General features: G+C 43.5%; 1 protein-coding gene across 1 annotated transcript in view; it reads right to left on the reverse strand.

The window, feature by feature from the left end:
• Positions 1-1443: 1443 nt before the first annotated feature.
• The window catches only part of LOC144678832 (uncharacterized), a 330763-nt gene continuing 307877 nt past the window's right edge, over positions 1444-24329 (reverse strand). The window contains exons 31-36 of the mRNA XM_078538787.1: positions 22506-22542; positions 19604-20158; positions 18133-18308; positions 12344-12593; positions 9930-10105; positions 1444-6592 (exon numbers count right to left, since the gene is read on the reverse strand). Coding sequence (XP_078394913.1) covers positions 6587-6592; positions 9930-10105; positions 12344-12593; positions 18133-18308; positions 19604-20158; positions 22506-22542 — 1200 coding nt within the window. The 3' untranslated portion in view covers positions 1444-6586. The remainder of the gene's footprint in view (positions 6593-9929; positions 10106-12343; positions 12594-18132; positions 18309-19603; positions 20159-22505; positions 22543-24329) is intronic.

Raw genomic sequence — 24329 nt, forward strand, 5'->3', positions numbered from 1 at the left:
CTCTTTCGCACACGCGCACAAAAGACCGCACATCTCCCTGAGGATAAATGGTGCCTCAGGGAGATCACTGACAGCTGTATAAACATTAAAAATCGAAAAAAACATGTGACAATGTCACACGAGATGGGACATGTTAATAAATTTCACTAAAACTTTTTAAAACCCTACATGAAGCCTCATCCCACCGGTGGATGAGGTTTCATGCTTTTTCTATTCCCCGCCGGGGCTCCTGGCCTGCCCGCCAACCTTAAGGTTGAACGGGCAGGTCCTTTAATTGTTTTAATGATCCTGTCAATGGCCTCAATTGGCCATTGACAGATCGGTGGGTGGACAGCTGATTTCGCTGTGCCCCCGCCTTCCTGAAGATTTAAATAGGGCGGGATGACATCGGGGGTTCCGCCCGACGTAATCCTGCGTCATTTTACGCGTCGGTGAGTGGGCTCCGCCCCCTGCTCACCAACGGCAAAATTCAGCCTTATGAGCGCAAATATTGGATCTGAAATTTACATTAATCTCGATGACTGGTTGGATCCATCTATTATTTTAAAGTATTTTTTTAAATTTAAAATTAGCACTTAGAAATCACAACAAAAATAGAATAGAAGAAAAGAATAATCTATTGTTTTGCTTAGCAATGAAAATACTGGAACAATGTGGTGAAATATAATAGTCCAAAATAAATATGTTGTTCAGAGAAAAAAGTTTTCTGCTCTTTAGAATCTAATGAAACTTTTTAACATATAAACAATCAAAGTTGGAGGTTTAAGTGTTGTGTTTAATTACTGGCTTAAAATTTTTTTAAAAAGTAGTACGCAGACATTGACATAGAGAGGTTAATTTTAGGAGCCCACAATTCTGGCGGTGTATGCTCGATGCATGCAGCTCATGATTTTCTGACCCATTAGTCAGAGAATTCTGGGCAGTGTACTCCCGCATTTTTGACAATCAGATGCCCAGCGGCCAACATTCACACCAAGTAATTAAATATATTTTATGTCAGTTCTATGGACATGTTCTAAGATTGATTAAGCATAGCACAATGTTCATTTAATAGTTTTTATGAACAACTGATCCTTCCAAACTTTTGGAATGATTATTGGTATAGTGCTTCTTGCAACTCACCACACCTGTTTGACGGATCATTTATGTTATCATAAAGTTATATTTATTATGCATTGAATGGAAACCGAGATAAAAATTGTGAAAGTCATACAGAAAGGGTTGGCACGCAGTAGATGTAGCATCTGCTGTAGTATGAGTAAATCTCAACTTCCAAAATGGCTATGCAGCAGCAAACCTTATGAAACAACCAGTTTCCAGTAGCTGAGTCTATCAAGCAAACATTCCAATCCTCTGTACCTCCATGTCACTAAACCTCCCTAAAAACTGATGTTACTTGAGCCTTGTCAATGTATTACAACCAGTTAAAGAACAGACTTTCAATACAATTTGAAATTTTATTGACTCAATAGGGAATATACAGAAATTATGCATTTAAGTTTATTTACCCAATATTACTACTGTTTAATTGTTAGTGAGTCACTCTTTGGCACTTTGAATACACTTCAGCAGGAAATCCTCATTAGAAAGCAACTTTCTGAGCTAATTTCAGATCCTGCAAAGCATTGGACAAAAATTATACTGCAATTTTCAAGAAGACTGAAACAACATTTTAACATCTTAAGCTCTAAAGTGTCCTTTTGTGTTAAGTTTATTAGCGTGCCTTAGCAGCATAATTGCACAGAATTGCATTCATGAAGAATGTTAAAGGGCACTGGAAACACATTTCTCAGTTGCTGAATTGTAACACTGATGTGCTGATGAAATGTACTCACTGCAATAGCATCTTTGGCATTGAGTACAACAAACTCACACATTGTGGCTGATTCCTAAAATTACCAAAACAGAACTGTTTAAAAAATGGAAAATACAATAATTCTGGTAAAATGCATCTACAGGAATGTTATTTCTTTGTATTTTACAGCAAGATCTTCCAAGGGATTTCAATTTTGTTCACCAAGCTTACACACAATATTAACTGTAGTCAGTGTTTGGAAAAAGTCGTCAAGAAGTGGATCTCCTCCAGTTGTAAGTTTGGAGCATGTTAATTACCTGGGCCAGATGATAGCAGCACTCCTGGGTCTGAACAGGTGAAGCACACTATGCACCACTTTGCTATCCAAGGCATCTGGGAAGCTGGATTGTTAATTTTAACCATCCAAACATCTGAATATCTTTAGCACTATTGATACATTGTTTTTGTTCAGTGTCAAACAGTGGAGCCCATGGAAAGTACAGTCAGTACAGAACTGGGACTTTTCAATGGCTCATAATTCTCTTTAGATTTATTTAGACAAAGTCTTTTTGTATTCTGTTATTTCCAACCGCATATATCTGTTCACATTCTAATATGTGACTTGACTCCTAAGTATTTGATATTACTCAGGCCTCTTAAAGCACTGTTCTAAATAGCACTTCTGTTTTTCTGCATTTTCAACCATTAATTATTAGTTATAGTATTTGTCTTTATAACAATTAATGTGCCTGTTCACCCAAAAGGTTAAAGGTTAAATATGTAACTTCGTAATTCTAGGAGAAAAAGAAAATTATATTGATATAACACCTTATCATGGCTCTCACAAATGTCCCAAAGCTCTTCACATAAAATTAAGTAGTTCCTGGTGTTCTGCTGTTTGCATACAGCGCGATGCCCACAACTAACAGTGACTGAAAGCCTGTTAAACATTTAAGGGATGTTGTAGGTTACAGGAGGAATATTGGCCAGGAAACCAGGAAAACTCAGCACTCTCCTTTGAATAATACCATGAGACTTTTAACATCCACTTGTAGCAGCAATGTCTAATTTTTATTCAGTACATTCCCAGTGCTGCACCAGTGTGTCAGCCTAAATAATATGCTGAAGTCCAGATGTGTGACATGTGTCCGAAACCTAAGTTGGAGACAAGAATACTACCAATTGAGCCAAGCTGACACTTAGATCCCGTTGTTTACAGGGAGACAGGGAGGGAGTTGGGGCGACTGCTAGTGACCAGGAATGTTGTAAATGTGGGGAACTCAAAAGTCCTGCTGAATTTAAAGGCAGATCTTGGTCTATATTTTATTTCTGGGCAGATCTGTTAGGGTGGACCAATAAACTGCATCTATCTTGAGAACTGATTATATGAGGGATTATTCCACAATCTGCTGTTCCCTGTGGGGATCAGGGCTCTAGGGAGCCGTTTTGGGAAACTGCAGGCAAACAACATGTGATTTTCCACCTACTAAAATTAATGGACAGAAAATCATGGATTGCGCACCTGTGATTTCTTGAGATGTTGCTCCCCACTAGAGGTATCAATCACAGAATCACGCCGATTGTACTGCCTTCAATTTCTCCATTAAACTCTTTAATTTACTTTGACATGAATCTTGTGGAATCATTGAATAATACAGTGCAGAAGCAGGCCATTTGGCCCAGCAAATCTGCAAGGCTTTTCCTCTTCAATGATCCATCTAGTCTAACCCCATTCTCTTGCTCACTCCTAGTATTCCTTAATATTTCTATTTTTAAAACAAGTATCCAATTATGTTTTAAAGAATTTATGGATTCAGTTTTAACAACAGGTCACTTATTGGAAATTCGGTGACATGCTCAATTTTCATAGGAACGTAGGCACAGAACGTAAGAAAAGCTCCTCAAATCTGTTCAACCATTTAGTTAAATTGTAGCTGATCTCCATCTCAATTCCATTTACCCACATTTGTACCATATTCCTTTATATCCTTAACTAAAAAAATCTGGCAGCCTTGGAATTGAAAGTTTCAATTCACCCAGCATTCACAGTCTTTTGGTGGAGTGGGTTCCAGATTTCCACTATATTTTGTGTGAAAAATGCTTCCTTTTAAATGGGCTAGCTCTAACTTTGAGATTATGCCCTCTTGTTCTGAATTCTCCCACCGAAGGAAATCTAGCCTTTTGAATCCTTTATCATTTTAAACACAAATTAGATTACCCCTCAACTCTCTATACACAAGAGAATACATACCAAGTTTATGCAACCTGTCCTCAGAACTTAACTCTGATGGCGGAATTACCATCTCAGAATTGCATAAGTGCAGTGGGGAAATCGGTGCTGATCCTGCCAGCAATGTTGGGTTTTCGCTCTGTATGTTCCCCCTCCTGCCTCATTAATAATGCATTCCCATGAAACCAGCTGGTGGGCAGCCTCCAGTTCTCCAGTCCCGATGTGACCTCACCACTTCCTCAATGCAGGCGCCATATTTAAATGGGCACAGCACACACGCTTCACAATGCTTGCAGAGCATGAGTGCTCCACTGAAGAGATGGCCCCCAAAGGCAAAGAAGAGTGTTCTCCCCAGATTTAGTGATGCCTCACTTAAGCACCTGCTGGACACTGTGGAAGCCCGCTGTGATGTCCTCTACCCCTGCTCTGGCTGAAGGAAGGGCAGCAATGTGACAATTCCAGCTTGGGAGGTGGTGGCAGCAGTGGTGAGTGCAAACGCAGCCCAGAAGAGGGCAGCCGCCCAGTGTTGAAAGAGGATGAATGATCTCATCCGTTCCACCAGGGTATGTCAACCATCTCATCGCTCTCAACTCACACACTCACAAACCCATCACACAGCCACAGGAATCTCACTCACTCCCAGCTCAATGGACATCACATTCAGTCTCTCACATGCACCGTCACATCTTCATCTGGCCCAATCTGCTCTGCTCATTTTGTCCTCATTCCGTCCATGGGTCCAATAACTACCCACAAATGCCAGCTATCCTTCTCAACTGCCCTGACATGCATCCTGCTTGTACCCTTCCTATTTGTCTTTATGCAGGACAAGATCACGCACAATAAAAGAGAGAGGTCCCAGACTAGGGGTAATGTGGCAGACATCAGGGGCCTGAGCAACTTTGAACACAGAGCCATCACGCTGGCCAGAGATGATGTTGACTGTTCCTGCAGCAACGGTGAGGTCAGCGGCAAGCACCCACGTGAGGATCCTGCACCAGATCATCCCTCTGTCAACACTACTCTAAGTCCACTGTTCTGTGTGTTGTGCGGCTGCCATGTACTATTAATCTCCACTTTCTCAACTGGGCACATCTTCCACAAGCCCGACGCCCCCAGGGAACCTGGACCCCGGTTCCAGCGCCGAGAGAATCTCAGATGAGGACCCTGAGGACAGCACCATAGAAGACCCATCACAGCGCTCACCCACACCCTCCATCAGTGCAGTGACACACACTTCAGTGGGACCTAGATGTACAGCAGGTTTGGGACACAATCTGGTGAGCACAGCACACAATCTGTTCCACAGCAGGTGGAGGCAGGGACATCCGACATCGCCGGCACTCAGAAGATGGCTGGAGGCAAGGAATCTGCTGACTCCGAGTCAGATGATGAACCTTCGAGCTTGCCCGATGCCACTTCCCTCCTTCGCCAAGCCAGCCCTCACCCTGCAGCCTCCTCCCAACTTGCCCAAGGCCACTTACCCTGTTTACCAAGCCAGCCCTCATCCTGCAGCTACTGAGAAAATACCCCCACCTTACCGCTGATCTAATGGGATCAGACTTTTGAGATAACCCCCTGAAACAGATGTGGCGCTGCCACAGAAGCCTGACACTGAATCATATGCATGGTGCCTAAGACAAGGTAAACGAACAACCCTCGAATGGAAGAGTGAAGCACAGGTTGCCAAGTGGACGTCACTTATGTACCATTGTCAAGCACGTTGCCAAGATTGCATACTGACATGGCCTCACGATGCAGCATGGAGCGGGGGTAGGGGGGTGGTGGGGGGTGTGATTCCAGCGAGCAGGGATTATAATTGGATGCAAATGAATGGAAATGCCCAAAGAATGGTAAGAATGAGGAATGCACTATTACTTGGAGTAGTTGAGGTGAATATTGTAGGTGCATTTAAGAGGAAGCTAGTTAAACTTATGAGGGAGAAAGGAACAGAAGGATATACTGCTAGGGTTAGGTGAACTAGTATGGGAGGAGGCTTGTGTGGAGCATGAACCTGTTGGGCTGGATTTTTCTACAGTGTAAAATTCTATGTAGTTCTATACCTGGAGGATAATACAAGTTACCAGGAAGTGTACAGAATAATATGGGACAAGTTTACACTTTGGATAGAGGGAAATTCCATTCACAATGTCTTTCTTCTCAGGTAAAGATTGGTGCTGCTAGGCTGAAAGGGCACAATAAATCATAATTAATACTTACTTGTATGACCTTCATTATTTTCTATTGTGTGATTTATCAGTTTTATTTACGTCAGTAGCATGGAGAATGGATTAGATTGTGATAAACTTTTTTTTCTAATTACCGTTCATTTTTGAATTCAATTTTCATTCAATTTTGAATTTCTCACTGACTGTAATCATTTCCTGAGAACACTGTTCTTTACAGTTCATTAAAATCTATTATACAGAACCACTAAACATATTCAGCTACAAATCGCGGGAGTGTTTCATAACCCAGGAAAATGCTGGCTTTTCTCCAGATGACAAGAATTCTTCTCAGCGCCCTCACATATTAATCCCTCGTTCCTGTAAAATGGTTGTTCACTTCTGTAACAAAAAAGCAAAGAACTATTATTAGCACAGAAGCCAAAAGCAATAATCTGATGTGACCCCTCACCTCCCCCAATTTAAAACTCGCATCTTTGTATTTATATTCCTCCATGGACTTGCTCCTCCCTATCTCTATAGCTCGACTCCCAGAACCTGCTGTTCCAGCTCTTATGTAATTCCCCCTTCTTTCACCCTAACATTGGCACCTGTACTTTCAGGCTCGACACTCTGATTCCTTAACTTTTCTGATTTTCCACCTCCCTCTTTTCCTTTAGGACTTTCCTTAAAATTCATGTCTTTGCTCATCTCACCTGATTGCTCCCTGTTTAGTACAGGATCTGTTTTTCTTTATGCCTCTGTGAAATGCCTTGGAACAAGTTGTTGTTTTTGCATTGAATGAAAAAAGGTTTAGGCTACGGAGTGGTTTCTATTATATGTTAATCAAAAGCAATGCTAGGATGCCTCAGCACTAATGAAGTGTACTTGGCACAGGATTGATTATTATGAAATATCACTAGGGAAAGCAATGGTGCTTAATTTATTCTTCCATGTCAGCATTTGTTGCCCATCCCTAACCAGCCTTGAACTGAGTGGCTTGCTAGGCCACCTCAGAGGGCAGTCAAGAGTCAACCACATTGCTGTAGGCCTGGAGTCATGTGTAGGTCAGACCAGGTAAGGATGGCAGATTTTTTTCCCAAAAGGACATTAATGAACCAGATGAGTTTTTACAATAATTGATGATAGTTTCATGGTCACCATTACTGAGACCAGCTTTACATTTCAGATTTATTAAATGAAGTTAAATTCCACTAGTTGCTATGGTGGGATCTGAACCCATGCCCCCAGGGCATTAGCATTGGCCTCTGGAGTGCTGGTTCAGTGACATTACCACCACACCACCATCACCCCATGACTTGAGATGCTACTGTGAATAGCGACACTATATTAAGGTTAGGACCACCCAAACATTAATTTTGCTACAGACTTCCCCTGTAACACTAGTGGAAAAAAGTCCCTGAGTGCCTGGATTGCTGCTCCTACCCTCAATTCACATTATAGGGTTTGCCCCTAATTTGCAGGAATGCTGCAGCTGTACTGAGCCTCATGCACAGTGTGCGCACAGGCTTAAAATTGCAACAGCTCAAGGGTCTTGCTTGTGGGACACTGAGCACTTTGACCACAGAAGCATTGAAATGGTATTGAATACAATAGACCATTGACCAAAGAGACATGTGGAATAAAAATCAGACTCCTGGGAAATTAGGCCATTTACATGGCATTCAGAGGATTGTGAACTTGTTTACTACTTTCTGGCAGGGTGTTATTTCAATGAGACAGTAAGCAGGATCGACCATATCTGTACTTAATAATGATCAAAGGCTAAGTTGGTCAACTTTGACAAGCATTGTAAGAACAAGGTATGTAAACAGGAGAAGCACAGGAGTGCTCAGGAGGAGACCTTGGACAAACACATTGAGTACCCCTGAATGACTTGCAAGAACAAGTTTGATCACTCTGAAGTTTTTGGCTCAGCTCCCCAGATAAGGTTATATAATTGCTTAGTCTGCTAAACTGTCAATGAAATTGTTAAGTAAAATTTCTTTTAAAATAATATGCTCTTTGGTCTGTGGCTTGTCACTAACATCAGGTCAATGCCTAAAAATAAAATTCTTATACCGCTGGGTGGGTCTCGGGTCTCTGCGCCTAATAACGAGATATCTGTTGTGTGGCAATACCACTGTGCTAAATGGGATAGATTTCAAACAGATCTAGCAATTCAAGACTGGGCATCCATGAGGTGTTGTGCATCCATCAGCAGCAGCAGAATTGTATTCAACCATAATCTGTAACTATATAGTCCAGCATATTGTTATGGTCTTGATTTTCCAGACAGTTTTCTCATTAGAAACACTGAACTTTATTTATAGGCTGCAGCAGCAGTTACATGCTTCCATCAAGCTCCACAACTAGAAGAAGAACTCCCACTCTAAGTTTCCCCGTGCTTAGAGCTGATTCATTCACACTGTCACGTGATACTATACAACACAATAAGTCTTAAAGCTATAGTTACTACGTTCCTTAACTATTGCATTGACCCAGGCCTGCCCCCACACAGGACACCCCCCACCCCTGACTACACCCCCCCCCATGGGACTCCTCCACCCCCCATGAACCCCCCCGGAGTCTACCCCTCACTCCTGACTATCCCTGCACCCCCCTCCGGGATTTCCCTCACCGCCACAGGGACACATCCCTCCAACCACCAGGCTTGACTCATCCCCACACCACCAGGCCTGACCTAACCCAACCCGAGGCCTGATTCCACCCCTCCATCACCGGGGCCTGACCATCTCCCCGGCCCTTCCCCCGCCAAGCCCAATCTGACCCAACCCAAGGCCCGACACCGCCCACTCCGAGACCTGACATCCTCCTCCAACAAAACCCCCGCCTGACCCGGCCTGACCTGAGGTCCGACCAATTCCCCCCCACCACCCCCCAGGTCCAACCAGGCCTGAAGCCTAGCCCCACCCCACTGTTCTCCCGAACCAAGGCCCAACCGCCACCTCCCCCAAGGCCTGTCACCTTCCTCCCTAGTGCACCCCAGGCCCAATCTGACCTGACCCGAGGCCTGACGCCCTCCCCCCAGCCGCGAGGCCCAACACCCACAATCCCAACTCCCCCAACCTAACCTGACCCAACCTGAGGTCTAACAGCCCCCCCAACCTCTTACTGACTGCTGACCACCCCCAAACCTCCGACCCCCCCCGGCCTCCGATCGCCTCCTCTGATCTCCGACCACCCTCTCTAAACCCCCGACCTCCAAGCCCCCGACCTCTAATCCCACCCGACCTCTGATTTTCCCCCTGACCTCTGATCACACACCCCTACCTCTGATCCTTCCTCACCCCCAAATCCCATCTACTTACCTTCTCCCTGTCCTGTCAAGGACCTTTAATTTTCAATGGGCCTTTAAACTTACCTGGTTTACGGCAGCCAGTTCTGTACAAAAGGGGACATGGCCTCCATCTCTTTGACTGAGCTGCACTTTGATGCTAGGCCCTGGGACGCGCTGCACTTCCTGTATCTTGCCTGGCCTGTGTCAGAAGGTCAGGCAAGATAGGATCAAAAGAAAATTAAGGTAAGAAATTGGGCACAGAGTGGCAATCTGGTGCTGACTGCCACTCCGAGGAAGTTCAGGCCCATAATTATTTGAAATAAGTCCTGCCTTCACTAAAATGGAAATGAAAGAAAGTTCAGATGAGTGTGTTAGCTAATGACCGTGGGGTAATTCCAGGGCCATAATGTTCATTTGTTACCTACATATGTGACTCACCTTTTTAAACTGTAAGCATTTGATCTGGCATTCTTCTTCTGTCTGAAAGCGGTTCTTGTTCCCCTCGCAGCCTCCATACCAAAACTGGGCACAGGAATTAGCTGTGGTATCATAGTACCATTTAATAATGTAATTCCTGCATGCTCCTTGATCAAGGGGTTCATTGCAGGCTGGATCTGGAACGCAAGATCAGAATATTGTTAGTCATTTGAAAATTATAGTTTGGTATTAGGACACTTCATGTACACAAGATATTATCCTGTTCCAAGTTCATTTATTTTGAAAACAAAGGAAAATTTTCCACTTGTGTTACAGTGCTCCCACCACCAGCCCCATCTACCCACTGCTCAACATAACTTGAGGAGGTGGAGGTGAAAACTTCTTTGGAAGGCACCCTTCCCGCTCTCTGTTCTCATCAACCAGTTCTGGGATTCTTACAATCATACAATATGTAGGCCCACATAGGCAATACTATGTAAGTGTATACACCTTGTACAAAACTTTCCATCATTCACACCTAGCAACAATTGGTGGTGACAATTGCTTTGGCATGGGCAGCAGAAGAACCATTTAAAGTTCACATGGCCAAGATGCTAAAGTAATCAATTAAATAAGGTTAATCTCCTTTTTTATATTTATTTGTTTAACAAATGTGGAGTTGAGGTTACATTCAGATCAGCCATGATCTTATTGAATGACGGAGCAGGCTCAAGGGGCTGAGTGGCCTCCTCCCACTCCTACTTCATATGTTCGTAAAACCACAGCAGGCAGCAGAGCTGTGACAAGGCTTGGAAATTTGCAGTAATCAATCTCCAATACCAATTCCCACCCCTCCCCCACCCCGATCTCCCCTGGGTGGACTTCCTGGAAAGGGCCAGGGAGTTCACCTAAAATATGCACATGAACCTGCCAGTGAAAAAGTGCCTCAGGTTAGGTGTGCATGCTGGTGTCAGGTAGGAGGCTTACTTCACTGAGGAATCATCAGGATTTGGCAACAGTGGAAAATTCAGGCCTAACAATCTAATTATTTTATCGTGGTCACAAGTACTTTCAGCCATTTTTTCAAATCTATAATTTTCTTATTCAGGTTTTGTTATTAACATTCTGTGCAGGACTTGGAAAGATAGAATCAGTAAACCTGAACATAAATCTAATCTATGAGATCAGAAAACAAAGACCTGTGATTTGTGCCTTGACTTTGTTAAAGTGGATACTCTTAGCGAACTTCACCTTACTTTGTTTGTTCCAGAAATAGAAGTTCACAGGTGTCGTTGTGAGATATTTTAAACACTAACACGTAATTTGTCATCAGAGAATGCAGACATCTTTACACCATGGTGCTTAGAAATTCTCACCAAGTCGCTAATTGCCTATTCTGAAGAGTGAGGTGAGATTACATAGGACAGAGTAGGCCATCCAACCCTTAAAGCCTGTCCACCATTCAATGAGATCACAACTAATTGTACCCTCATCCGCCTGCCATGGTTCTGTAACCCTTAATAATCTATCCTAATAAAAAAAAAGTTACAGCTGACTCCAATTAAAATTTACAGGCTTTAGATAATCCCTGAACTTTTGTGTGATTTCTTGAGCTGTAATACATTTTCAGTTCTGAACATCCTGTTAAAAGTAGTGAAACAAAACCTGTGCAGCAATTTATCTTCTCTCTTTACCACCACCTGCTGATGAGGAAAAGGTTGAGCCAATCTCCAAAATGGAATGTCAGGAGCATTAATGATCTGTCTTTCTTACCTTCCTTTCTCAGAGGTCAGTGCTATCTCCAGATGGGGTACAGTCAGTTAGATATGTTAATAGATGAATTTACCTAGAATCTGCTGTTAAGCCATATAGACCAAGGTTTGATCCAGGATCTGTGTTCAACTAACTAATTTTGGCTATAATTGGTCTAAGTGCTGCTGAAAGAGGAAGGGCAAAATAAAAGTCAAGGTAGCTGTGATTGATCAGTCCCAAATGATCATGCCCATTGAATTACGGTTTTCATATAAAACCAAACAGGATTTCAAAATGTTATCCCTAAAACACCAATAAGGATCCAGGAATCCTTTATTAATTTTTTTCCCAGAATTTGGCTTGTTGTAAATTGTCAGTGTAAGTTGGTGGCCCCCCTGATGAGCTGCATTGCATGGGGATTGTGGACATTGAATGAGGACAAGATTGGCCTAAACTGGGATGCCATCCATAACTGAATATCTCGCTAACATCCTCAAGGACTGGTTCATTAGACAATATATTGCAGAACCTGAGGAGAGGAGACTGGAAGCAATTTAAGGAAATAATTGTGCATTGGAAATACATTTTACAAAATATTATTTTTCAGTTGGTAAACACATAAGAGATACATCCTGCACAGTGTACATCAGTAAATACATTACTGAAAGTTATATTTTCAGCACCTTTATGAATTTCTTCTTTCAGCGTATGTGGTGGAGTGGATAGTGGGAGAAAGACGATTGGCAATGCAGTGTTGAAAAGATTTGGCTCGCTCCTTATTCCTTGGTCATCAGGTCCAGGTCTAATTTCAGGCCTTCCTAAAGGTGGTCTTGGTTGACCTGGTAAGGGAGCTGATCCTTTTGGCCTTGTAAATATATCCTCACTGCCACCATTTGATTCTATTTTATTTCCAATTCCTCCTGGAGGACCACGCTACAGGGAGAAAAATTGATTCACAAAATGTTATTCAATTCCAGTGTTTGATGGCAACAGTAAATCAACTGGACTTAGCACACATGATTCTGACAGCTGAATGTGAAAGGGGATGGGAAAAACCTAGATTTTCAAACTTAATTTCTGGGAATGAAAGAATTGTGGAAAGAGTAAGTTTCCCAAATACATTGCTCTTAAAACATTATACATCAGCATTTATAGTTTAAAGTTAAATAATACAACATGCCAAGACTTTTTGACAAAAAAGTCGATCTGCCACAAGAAACTGAAATTTGGGCCACAATTTTAACAGTGGGGGAGGGGAGGGGTGGGGAATTTTAAAAAATTCATTCATGGGATGTGGGCGTGGCCGGCTAGGCCAGCATTTATTGTCCATCCCAAAAGGTCCTTGAGAAGGTGGCAATGAGCTGCCTTCTTGAATGGTGCTTATTAGCCTGGTAGAGGGTGAAATACTCCAAAACATCAAAGAGGACACGTCCTGGCCAATTGGAATGGTCAGGCTTCATTTCCATAAATTTTGTCAGAATCTGGCAGATCCAGAATGTGGCTGGTAGGTGGGAGTGGGAATTTGGGCATTAGGAGGATTCTGCATGCATCTCTTGAGAAAGGTCCCCTGCAGTCAGGGAGATGGCAGGGTGCAATGCTGTTGGGGGAGAGGGGTTGCCAGGGGCAAGGGAGGCCTAAGGCTTCCATGTGAGGCCCATGCAGAGCAGCTCCCCCATCCCTCGTGGCCCATACAAAAATCTAATTTAAAAAAATAAACTTACTGTGCTGTTCCTCTCCTGGCCAAAGATTTAGCTCAGAGCAGGTTTATCCAGATGGAAAAGCCATCACTGTTACACCGCTCAGGCTGCAGAATACAATTTACAGTCGGATCTTAATGATATGAATGGGATCTGACCTGAATATTTAAAGCAGGATTCTGGTGTCTTCCTGTGAATATCCTGCTTGATTGCACAAATGGGCAAGCACTGGGGTCCCAGAGGGTAAGTTGCCGTGATTATTTTAACTGCCTCTCTGCCCTGGTTTCTACCAGGTTATGGTGGAGGTAGGGGGGGTGGGGGAGTGAGGGTGGGAATTGCGTGTTTAAAATTGGATCATGATGTGAGACCTGCTCTAAAATACCCTCTAAATTCCAGTGCACACAGAATTGTTACAGTACAGAAGGAGGCCATTTGGCCCATTGTGTACACTAGCTCTCCGAATGAGCATTTCATCTAGTGCCATTCTCCTGCTTTTTCCCCGTAAACCTGCAAATTGTTTCTTTTCAAATAATCATCTAATTCCCTCTTGGCTGCCTCGACTGAACTTGCCTCCACCACACTCTCAGGCAGTGTATTCTAGACCACTTGCTATGTGAATCTTTTTTTCTCATTTTGCTTTTGCTTCTTTTATCAACTACCTTAAATCTGTGTCCTCTAGTTCTCGGTCCTTCTGCCAATGGAAACAATTTCCCACCATATACTCTGTCCAGGCCCCTCATGATTTTGAATACCTCTATCAAATCTCTTAGCTTTCCTTTCTCCATGGAAAAGAGTTTCAACTTCTTCAATTTATCCTTTTTTAAAATTCATTCATGGGATGTGGGCTTCGTTGGCTGTGCCAGCATTTATTGCCCATCCCTATTTGCCCTTGAGAAGGTGATGGTGAGCAGCCTTCTTGAACCGCTGCAGTCCCTGTGGTGTAGTTACACCCACAGTTCTGTTAGGGAGGGAGTTCTAGGATTTTGACCCAGCGACGGTGAAGGAACGGTGATATATTTCCAAGTCAGGATGGTGAGTAAATTGGAGGGGAACTTCCAGGTGGTAGTGTTTCCATCTATCTGCTGTTCTTGTCCTTCTAGATGGTAATGGTTGTTGGTTTGGAAGGAGCCTATGGAGCCTTGGTGAATTCCTGCAGTGCATCTTGTAGATGGTACACACTGCTGCTACTGTGCGTTGGTGGTGGAGGGAGTGAATGTTTGTGGATGTGGTGCCAATCAAGTGGTCTGCTTTGTCCTGGATGCTGTTAAGCTTCCTGAGTGTTATGGGAGCTGCATTCACCCTGGCAAGTGGGGAGTATTCCATCACACTCCTGACTTGTGCCTTGTAGATGGCGGACAGGCTTTGGGGAGTCAGGAGGTGAGTTACTTGTTGCAGGGTTCCTAGCCTCTGACCTGCTCTTGTAGCTACAGTATTTATACGGTGAGCCTAGTTCAGTTTCTGGTCAATGGTAACCCCTAGGATGTTGATAGTGGGGGGATTCAGTGATGGTAATGCCATTGAACACAAAGGGGCAATGGTTAGATTCTCTCTTGTTGGAGATGATCATTGCCTGGCACTTGTGGCGTGAATGTTACTTGGCACTTATCAGCCCAAGTCTGGATATTGCCCAGGTCTTGATGCATTTGGACAAATCTTCAGTATCTGAGGAGTCACGAATGGTGCTGAACATTGTGCTATTATCAGCGAACATCCCCACTTCTGACCTGATGACGGAAGGAAGGTCAGTGATGGAGCAGCTGAAGATAGTTGGGCTGAGGACACTACCCTGAGTGATTCCTGCAGTGATGTCCTGGAGCTGAGATGACTGACCTCCAATGACCTCAATCATCTTCCTTTATGCCAGGCATGACTCCAACCAGTGAAATTATTTCCCCCTGATTCCCATTGACTCCAGTTTTGCTAGGGCTCCTTCATGCCACACTCGGTCAAATGCTGCCTTGATGTTAAGGGCAGTCACTCTCACCTCACCTCTGGAGTCCAGCTCTTTGGTCCATGTTTGAACCATGGCTGTACTGAGGTCAGAAGCTGAGTGGCCGTAGTGGAACCAAAACTGGGCCTCAGTGAACAGGTTATTGTGAAGCAAGTGCCGCTTGATAGCACTGTTGATGACCCCTTCCATTACTTTACTGATGTTTGAGAGTAGACTGATGGGGCAGTGATTGGCCAGGTTGAATTTGTCCTGCTTTTTGTGTACAGGACATACCTGGGCAATTTTCCACATAGCCAGGTAGATATCAGTGTTGTAGCTGTACTGGAACAGCTTGGCTAGGGGCGTGGCAAGTACTGGACCACAAGTCTTCAGTACTATTGCCTGAATACTGTCAGGGCCCATAGTGTTTGCACTGTCCAGTGCCTTCAGCTGTTTCTTGATATCGTGTGGAGTGAATTGAATTGGCTGAAGACTGGCATCTGTGATGCTCTGGAGGAGGCCGCAATGGATCATCCTCTAGGCCCATAGCGTTTGCACTGTCCAGTGCCTTCAGCTGTTTCTTGATATCACGTGGAGTGAATTGAATTGGCTGAAGACTGGCATCTGTGATGCTCTGGAGGAGGCCGTGATGGATCATCCTCTCGGCACTTCTGGCTGAAGATTGTAGCAAATGCTTCAGCCTTATTGTTTGCACTGATGTGCTGGGCTCCCCCATCGTTGAGGATGGGGATATTTGTGGAGCCTGTTCATTCACATGAAGACCAATGGCAGAGATTCGTGAACCTGAGTAGACAAGATTCTCTTGTTGGAGATGGTCATTGCCTGGCACTTGTGGCGCGAATGTTACTTGGCACTTGTCAGCCCAAGTCTGGATATTGCCCAGGTCTTGCTGCATCTGGACATATCTTCAGTATCTGAGGAGTCACGAATGGTGCTGAACATTGTGCTATCATCAACGAACATCCCCACTTCTGACCTGATGATGGAAGGAAGGTAAGTGATGAAGCAGCTGAAGATAGTTGGGCTGAGGACACTACCCTGAGTAATTCGTGCAGTGATGTCCTGGAACTGAGATGTTCTGGAAGCCACTCTTTCGAGGAGACAGTGGAGATGTTCCTGGTGCAGCCACTCACTCCAGGTAGTACTGTATTTTTTCAAACTCTTTGATATTAGAAATGAAGGTGGTATTGGCTTCTGCCATTTGTCTCAGGTCCCTCAAGATGGTCCTTAGTACCTCCATAGGGGCATGATGCTATTCCAAGCATCCTTTTTAGAACAAGGTCCAGAGATCTCGGTACCCAGGCTCTGGAGTCAAGGATTGGCTTCCACAGAGCCTCCGCTCCAATCTCAGGTCCCACTTTTACCTCTGATCTCACTGATATCCTTGTGTGAGCTTTAACTCTGTGACAGCACTCCATCTCTGAGTCAGAAGGTTGTGGCTACAAGTCCCATTCCAGGGATCTGAGCACATAATGAAGGCTGACATTCCAGTCAGTACTGAGGGAATGCTGCACTGTAAGAGGTACCATTTTCAGTTGAGATATTAAACTGAGTATCCGTAAATAGCTACATGATATCAAGAAATGGCTGAGTATACTAGATACCACAAAGGTTATAGGCTCTAACAACATTTCAGCGATAGTGTGGAAGACCTGTGCTCCAGAATGCTCCAGAACTGGTTGCACTTCTAGCCAAGCTATTATACTACACCTACAACACTGGCATCCACTCAACAATAAGAAACATTGCTGAGCTGTGTCTGTCCACAAAAATCAGAACAATCCAATCTGGCCAATTTACAGCCCTATTATTCTACTTTCAGCAATCAGCAAGATGACTGGAAGGTGATGAGATTGTGATGAAAGGTGTTATTGACAGTGCTATCAAACTCTTTCGAGTTACCAACAGTCACAGATTGCAACTCTTTCGAGTACAATCACAGTTCTTGGTTTCCGGGAGTGGGACATGAACCCACAACCCTCTGGTTCAAAGGCGAGGGTGCTATGAACTGAGCCACAGCTGACACCTCAAGTGGCACTTACTCAGCAATAACCTGCTCATTGATGATCAGGTTGGGTCCTGCCAGGGCCCCTCAGCTCCAGGCCTCATTTCAGCCTTACTCCAAATAAGTAAAAAGCTGAATTCCAGAGGTGAGCTGAGAGTGACTGTCCTTGACATCAAGGCAATATTTAACAGGGTGTGGCATCAAGGAGCCCTGTAAAATTGACATTAGTGGGAATCAGGGGGAAAACTTTCCACTGGAAGGAGTCATCAAGCACAAAGGAAGATAGATGTGGTTGTTGGAGGCCACTCATCTCAGTCCCAGGACACTGCTGAAGGATTTCCTCAGGGCAATGTCCTGGGCCCTACCATCTTCTGCGGTTTCATCAATGTCCTTTCCTCCATCATAAGTTCAGAAGTGGGTATTTTGTTCGTGATTGCACAGTGTTCAGTACCATTGGCAACTCCTCAGACAATTAAGTAGTTCAGGCCCAAATGCAAGAGGACTGGGACAACACACGGCTGGGGCTGATAGTTGACAAGTGACTTATGTACCACACAAGTGCAAAGCAATGACTATCTCCAAACGGGCCTGGGGGAGGAGGGATGGTTAAAATATTGTGATCAGGTTGCCCTGCACCCATCCCATCTCCACATTAATATCGGGATCACTATGCTCTCCATAGATGCTGCCTGTCCTGCTGCCAGTTTTTATTTCAGATTTCCAGCATGTACAATATTTTACTTTTTCTTTTTGTAAGTTCATCACCGTACTGAACAAACTATCAAATGCTAAAAGTATTTGCCATTTCTTTTTACTCACCTCTACTGTTTCTATTTCCTGCTCATCTACTATGTATATGCTGTCACGGTCTGGTGTCTGATGATTTGCATCAAAAGTCGGTGACCCACCAGGGGGTAGTATGGAGCTAGGAATTGAACTGAACAGTGCATCGTTCTCAGGCTCACAGATTCTGCTGAACAACTTGCTTTCAAGTGCTGAAATTGGACAATCACTTATTAAAAAAACTTCCACAATTTGCACCATCAAAAGTCCAAAATGCCAACATGAGTGACCTGTCATCACACCTACTTCTAAATAAGGAAAAGAGTTCTCTCTGACATTATACATTCTGGGAGCTTACATATTTTATATTTTTATTATATTTTTATATTTATATTATATTTTTGCTTCTTTGTTTTTAATTTCTCTCTTGATCTGCCACCCACTCTCTTGGCTGGAGACTATGTCTGGACAGGAGATCTGTTTCTGGACCTTTGTCAAGTTCCCATGAAACCAGCTGCTGGGAAGTTTGAGAGTGTAGCCTGAGATAACTCTCTCACCAGTTTTCCCTCCTTCACTATTGGAAGCATTTGGTCTTCAGTAAATAAATAATAAGCTTCAGAGACAAGACAATACTGCTTCTTTCATCAAACTTACATATCCATTACTTTCAGATGTGCAGATTTGGATGTCTTTAGCAGTTTTGTTGCTTTATCATAAAACTAACTATAATTTTAGAGACTACTGTACATGTAACTATAATGGTGGAGAAATAATTGGTCCCATTGAGGGCAAGAGTGCAGACTTCGGGTGGGTGCTGTGAGGTGCAAATGAGCCTTAATCTTTACTCACCCAGTTTGCAACGTGAAGCCTGGCACATTTTAAAAACAAGAGGCTTGACACTCGCCCAAACTCGGCACCTATGACGTTAGGTTGGCTAAAGGGAGTTGAGTGAATGCGGCGGGAGGTCCTGGCTGAGGACACATCTCCTGAAATCACGTTAAGTGACACACAGGGAGCACATGATCGCAGTCAAGGGGAGGGCAGGCAAAGGCTCAGACTTCCTTGTGGGGCCCAGAGGAGCTCTCCTGCTCTTCCTGGTCCCCAGGGAACCTTTTAAAAATAATGATCTCTTCAGCTATCTTCTGGGCCTGCTGCTCCTTTGTGCCCAGTTTTTGTAGCAAGGCCAACACTAGAATGATGTCACCAAATGCTGACATTTTGAATTTTAATGAAGCCTCTGCTTGCCTGTTGCTGAAGTCTTATTGGTCAATCAGACTACGCCTGTTAAAATGGCACATAGCACAGGCCATTGAGAATCAGGTGAACAGGTCACTGCAAGGATATTCATTCCCTGCTTGATCCATTCTTAATGGGTGCAGAGAGCAAAAATTGAGACTAATATTGTCATGGTTTCATTTACACAATTTCCATTATTCAAATGTTGGAAATGAAAATTAACTCATTCAAAAGATTCAATTTTTAAGAACTCCATTCCCTATATACTTACTTGGAAGGGTCATAAAGTCACTAATCCGATAAACGTGTTCCTCGTCAGGGTCAGATGCAATTAAGTTCATTTCATTCTTAAAACTAGAGTAGAAGGAATCGCTGGTGTTAACAATCCCTATTACAAACACCTCTGTGTGTAACTCATGAGCTTCCATTGCTGCCATATCCAGATGAGTTGGATCTCTCTTGTCTGTCTGTCCATCAGTTATTACTATTGCCACTTTGTGCACATCTTTTCTAGCTGACTTGAAAACCTGGTTTGCCATCTTCATGGCAGTGCCAGTGTAGGTGCCTTCGCCTAAGTATTGCATGCTTTGAATTGCTCTCTTGACATTCTGCGGAGTTGCACCTTGCCATAAGTGAGTGATTATGTGTGCTTCAAGACTGTAAAGTATCACACCAATCCGGGTGGCTTCACTGCTTTCACTAACTCGATCTATCAGGGCACTGACAAACTCTTTAACAATTTCAAAATTTTCTGGCCCAACGCTTTCAGAACTGTCAATCACGAATACCAGTTCGAGTGGCTTTTCTTTGCATTTCTTTCCACATCCTGAAGTGAGAGAATCAAATATCAGCTTTTCAGACAAACAATGACAAACATAAGATGAAGCAAAAATACTATAAGTTATAATTGAAGGGGTAATTCTGTGATTTCAACGTGAAATCCTTGCTTGCAAGAAGTGTAGGTCAGAGATAGGGTTGCCCTGCTGGCAGGCTCCTTACCGTGAACACAAGATTACTAAATTACCCCTTTACTTTTGGCAATGTTAGCATATGAGCACTCAGTGCATTTGTATGGCATTCTTCAATAACATCTTGAATTTATATAGTCCCTTTAACATAGTGGAACATCACAAGGCACTTCACAGGAGTGCAATCAGACAAAATTTGACACCAGAACACACAGGGAAATATTAGGGCAGATAACCAAACGGTTAATCAAAGAACTAGGTTTTAAGAAGCATCTTAAAGAAGAGAGAGAGGTAGAGAGTGAGAGAAGGAAGCTTAGTGCATTGACAGCTGAGGGCCTCCAATGGTGAAATGATGAAAATTCAGGATGTGTAAGAAACCAAAACAAAGATAGGGAGGGGCATAGCCATAGAGAGATTTGAAAGTAAATTTGAGAATTTTAGATCAAGGTGTTGCCAGACCGGGAATGTTGATAATGAATACTGGGATGATGGGTGACCGGAACTTGGTGAGAGTTAAGATACGGGCAGCAGAGTTTTGGATGAGCTCAAGTTTCTGGAGGGTGCAAGAAGGGAGGCCAGATAGGAGAACATTGGAATCGTTGAGTCCAGAGGTAACAAAAGGATGGGTGGAGGTTTCAGCAGCAGATGAGTGTCTTAAGAGCTGGAGAGGTGGAGGGAGGGAATTCCAGAGGTTAGGGTCTAAATATACTACAGGCTGGAGCGATTAAAATCAGGGATGCACAGAGGACCAGAATTAGATGAACATAGATATTTTGGAGGGTTGTGAGACTGGAGGAGATTGCAGAGATAGAGAGGGGCGAGGATATTGAGGGATTTGAAAGCAAAAATGAGAATTAGAAAATCAAGATGATGCTTGGCTGTGAGCCAATGTAGGTTAGTGAGCACAGGGATGATAAGGTTAGTGAGCACAGGGATGATAGGTACACAGGACTTAGTGTGAGTTAATGCACGGACAGCAGAGTTTGGATGACCTCAAGTTTACAGAGGTCATTATGTGTTGTTGCTGTTTTGTTAGTTGTAGTAGATAGAAATAAAAGCAAAATTCCAATTTCCTATGAATGCCATGATTTGATGCTCAAGAGCAACTTTCTGTCTTTTATAAACTATAATGGAATACTTTTTCCCTCAAGACACCTTTTAAAAAATGTGGCACAATATTAAATTACCACATTTAATTACTAATGGCTCTTCTCTTACATAAATAAGAAAAATAAATTAAGGACAAGGAAAGACTATTATAACAACTTGTAAACAATCCATCATTTTCACAAATGACTGGTGAGTTACAGCTTTCTGAATACACTGAATCTTATTAAAATGAGATGTACTTACATGCTGTGCTAAGACGTTCAATCAGAAAATATGTTGCTACATTCTGTTTTGCTGTCTGTTGTGAAGGCCATAACTGATCTATGAAAGGGTGTATGAGTAATCGTGAAGGGTGATTGGAAGCTAACCAGTTGAAGGCACAATCTACTGAAAGATTTGCTTCAGTGACAGCACATCACGTTTTGGAATGTGGTGTGAAACTACCCTGAGGAGCTCTGTGCAAACATTTAATTATGCATGGACAGTCCATTACTTGCTTGCCCAGGGAGCCAGCAATATCATTTAGACTAACAACATCAACATTGTAAACAGGAACCGATAGATCTTGTAAATGCCATAATATTGTAGGCCAATTTCAATCTTGTCCCACTTTACAGACTTTGAACAAGTATCTCTGAATGTAATAATGACACACCTATGTTCTATCCAATGGTTTTATTTTGTGTTAGATACAATCTGGTGAAGCTCGGTGCTATAACAGAAGGGCTGGGTCACTAGAAGAATAACTTTTTATTTCCTCTGTGTTTGTCCTGTAATGCTACCTTTGTATTATGTGTCTGCTTTTGATGGCAATAAGATAACCAGCAGCAATTGTGCAGTAAAAATAACTCCACTGATTCAGTGTAAACCTTTTGAAATGAGGGTTTGACCTCCTGGTCCTTAGGGTGCATATCCAGTTGAGAAGCGGCTCTACAGTGCTGAATGTCTATTCTCAATCTGTTCTGATCGTGACATCACCTGGAGTCCAAAACACTAATAACTTTGAAGGTTAGTTTAATAAAGTAGAAAATTAGAATAATTGTTTTAAAAGTACGTGTTATATCATTTTGTGCCAATTTTTACATTTGAACTCACCGCAGATTGTTCTGATCAACTTGATTATTTCTTCCCTCTAATAAAGGATGGGAATAAATAGTATTACCTTTTATGCCTTTATTAACTTGAGGTCCATCAATAAGCTCAACTTTCTAAACAAGACACAAATAGCTCATGCCAGTTGTTCAGCCTCGCGATAATCAATAAAAATAAAACCGAGCACCGCCTATATCCATACATCAACAAATTATTGCAGAAAACTCTGCTTTTCACAGTCGGAAAATCAAATCTATTTTGAGGATGATACATTGTGGGCATCAAGATGATTAATTAATCACAATTAATACATTCAGTTCACTGGGTAACCTGGAAGCCAATTCGGGGCCAGTTTTGTACTGTTCATCTGCCTCATGGGCACCCAATTAAGATTGCCCAAATTCGTTTCATACATGACTCACATCAAGTGAAGGGAAAACCTTCGTCCACCAGTCTGGGCTGGATTTGAATTCTGGATTCAAAGGTAAAAGTTTGACTGGGAATTTTCATGGAACTGCTTTGAGTTAATTTCCTGTCATTAATATTCTCGTTCAATGTTAAAATGAGAATCAAAGCTTTAACAAAGTGAGCTAACTTTCATTCGACTTTTATAACAGATTTTCAGGAATACAAGTGCTGCAACTATATAGGGCAGATTTTCTCTTTACTGCGTCCGCAGATGAACGCTCAGCTCCCAAGCACAGTAAAGAGGAAATGTTGGAAGAAATTCCTTTCTGGATCTCCATCTCCAGAATGGTGCCCCAGGATTTTCAGTGCATGTCTGAGTTGGTGCAACTGGGCCTGCACCTGCAGTAAGTGGCAGGCCCAGGATTAACATGTCAATAAGCTGGAATGTAGCCTGTCTGCAGAGGTTCATTTTCCTCTGAGTGTATCTATGGGGCACCTAAATACTGAAGAGTTTGCACCATGACTCTTCACAAACAAGATAGCTCAACCCTTCCTTACAGTTAGTTGCTGGTTTGGCTTCTTAGGCTGTTGGTAAACTTCTGGGCCTTTTTTGAGGCTATTTTCTCTGTTACATTACTGACTTTTGCTGGTGCTGGATTGCTTGTCTGCCTTGTAAATATTTCATTTTATTTGGGTGGTCTGCACATGGGGCTGAATGAGAAATGTGAAGGAGGAAGGAAAGTAGTGAAGGGGGAAGGGGAGCAGTGAAAGGGGAAGGGGAGCAGTGAAGGAGGAAGGGGAGCAGTGATGGAGGAAGGGGAGCAGTGATGGAGGAAGGGGAGCAGTGAAGGAGGAAGGGGAGCTGTGAAGGAGGAAGGGGAGCAGTTAAGTGAGAAGGGGAGCAGTGATGGAGGAAGGGGAGCAGAGAAGGAGGAAGGGGAGCAGAGAAGGAGGAAAGGGAGCAGTGAAGGGGGAAGGGGAGCAGTGAAGGGGGAAGGGGAGCTGTGAAGGAGGAAGGGGAGCAGTTAAGTGGGAAGGGGAGCAGTGATGGAGGAAGGGGAGCAGAGAAGGAGGAAAGGGAGCAGTGAAGGGGGAAGGGGAGCAGTGAAGGGGAAGGGGAGCAGTGGAGGAAGGGGAGCAGTGAAGGAGGAAGGGGAGCAGTGATGGAGGAAGGGGAGCAGTGAAGGAGGAAGGGGAGCTGTGAAGGAGGAAGGGGAGCAGTTAAGTGAGAAGGGGAGCAGTGATGGAGGAAGGGGAGCAGAGAAGGAGGAAGGGGAGCAGAGAAGGAGGAAGGGGAGCAGAGAAGGAGGAAAGGGAGCAGTGAAGGGGGAAGGGGAGCAGTGAAGGGGGAAGGGGAGCAGTGAAGGGGGAAGGGGAGCAGTGAAGGGGGAAGGGGAGCAGTGAAGGGGGAAGGGGAGC

This window comes from Cetorhinus maximus, chromosome 3 (assembly GCF_964194155.1).
Source record: "Cetorhinus maximus chromosome 3, sCetMax3.hap1.1, whole genome shotgun sequence".
NCBI classification, from domain to species: Eukaryota; Metazoa; Chordata; class Chondrichthyes; order Lamniformes; family Cetorhinidae; genus Cetorhinus; species Cetorhinus maximus.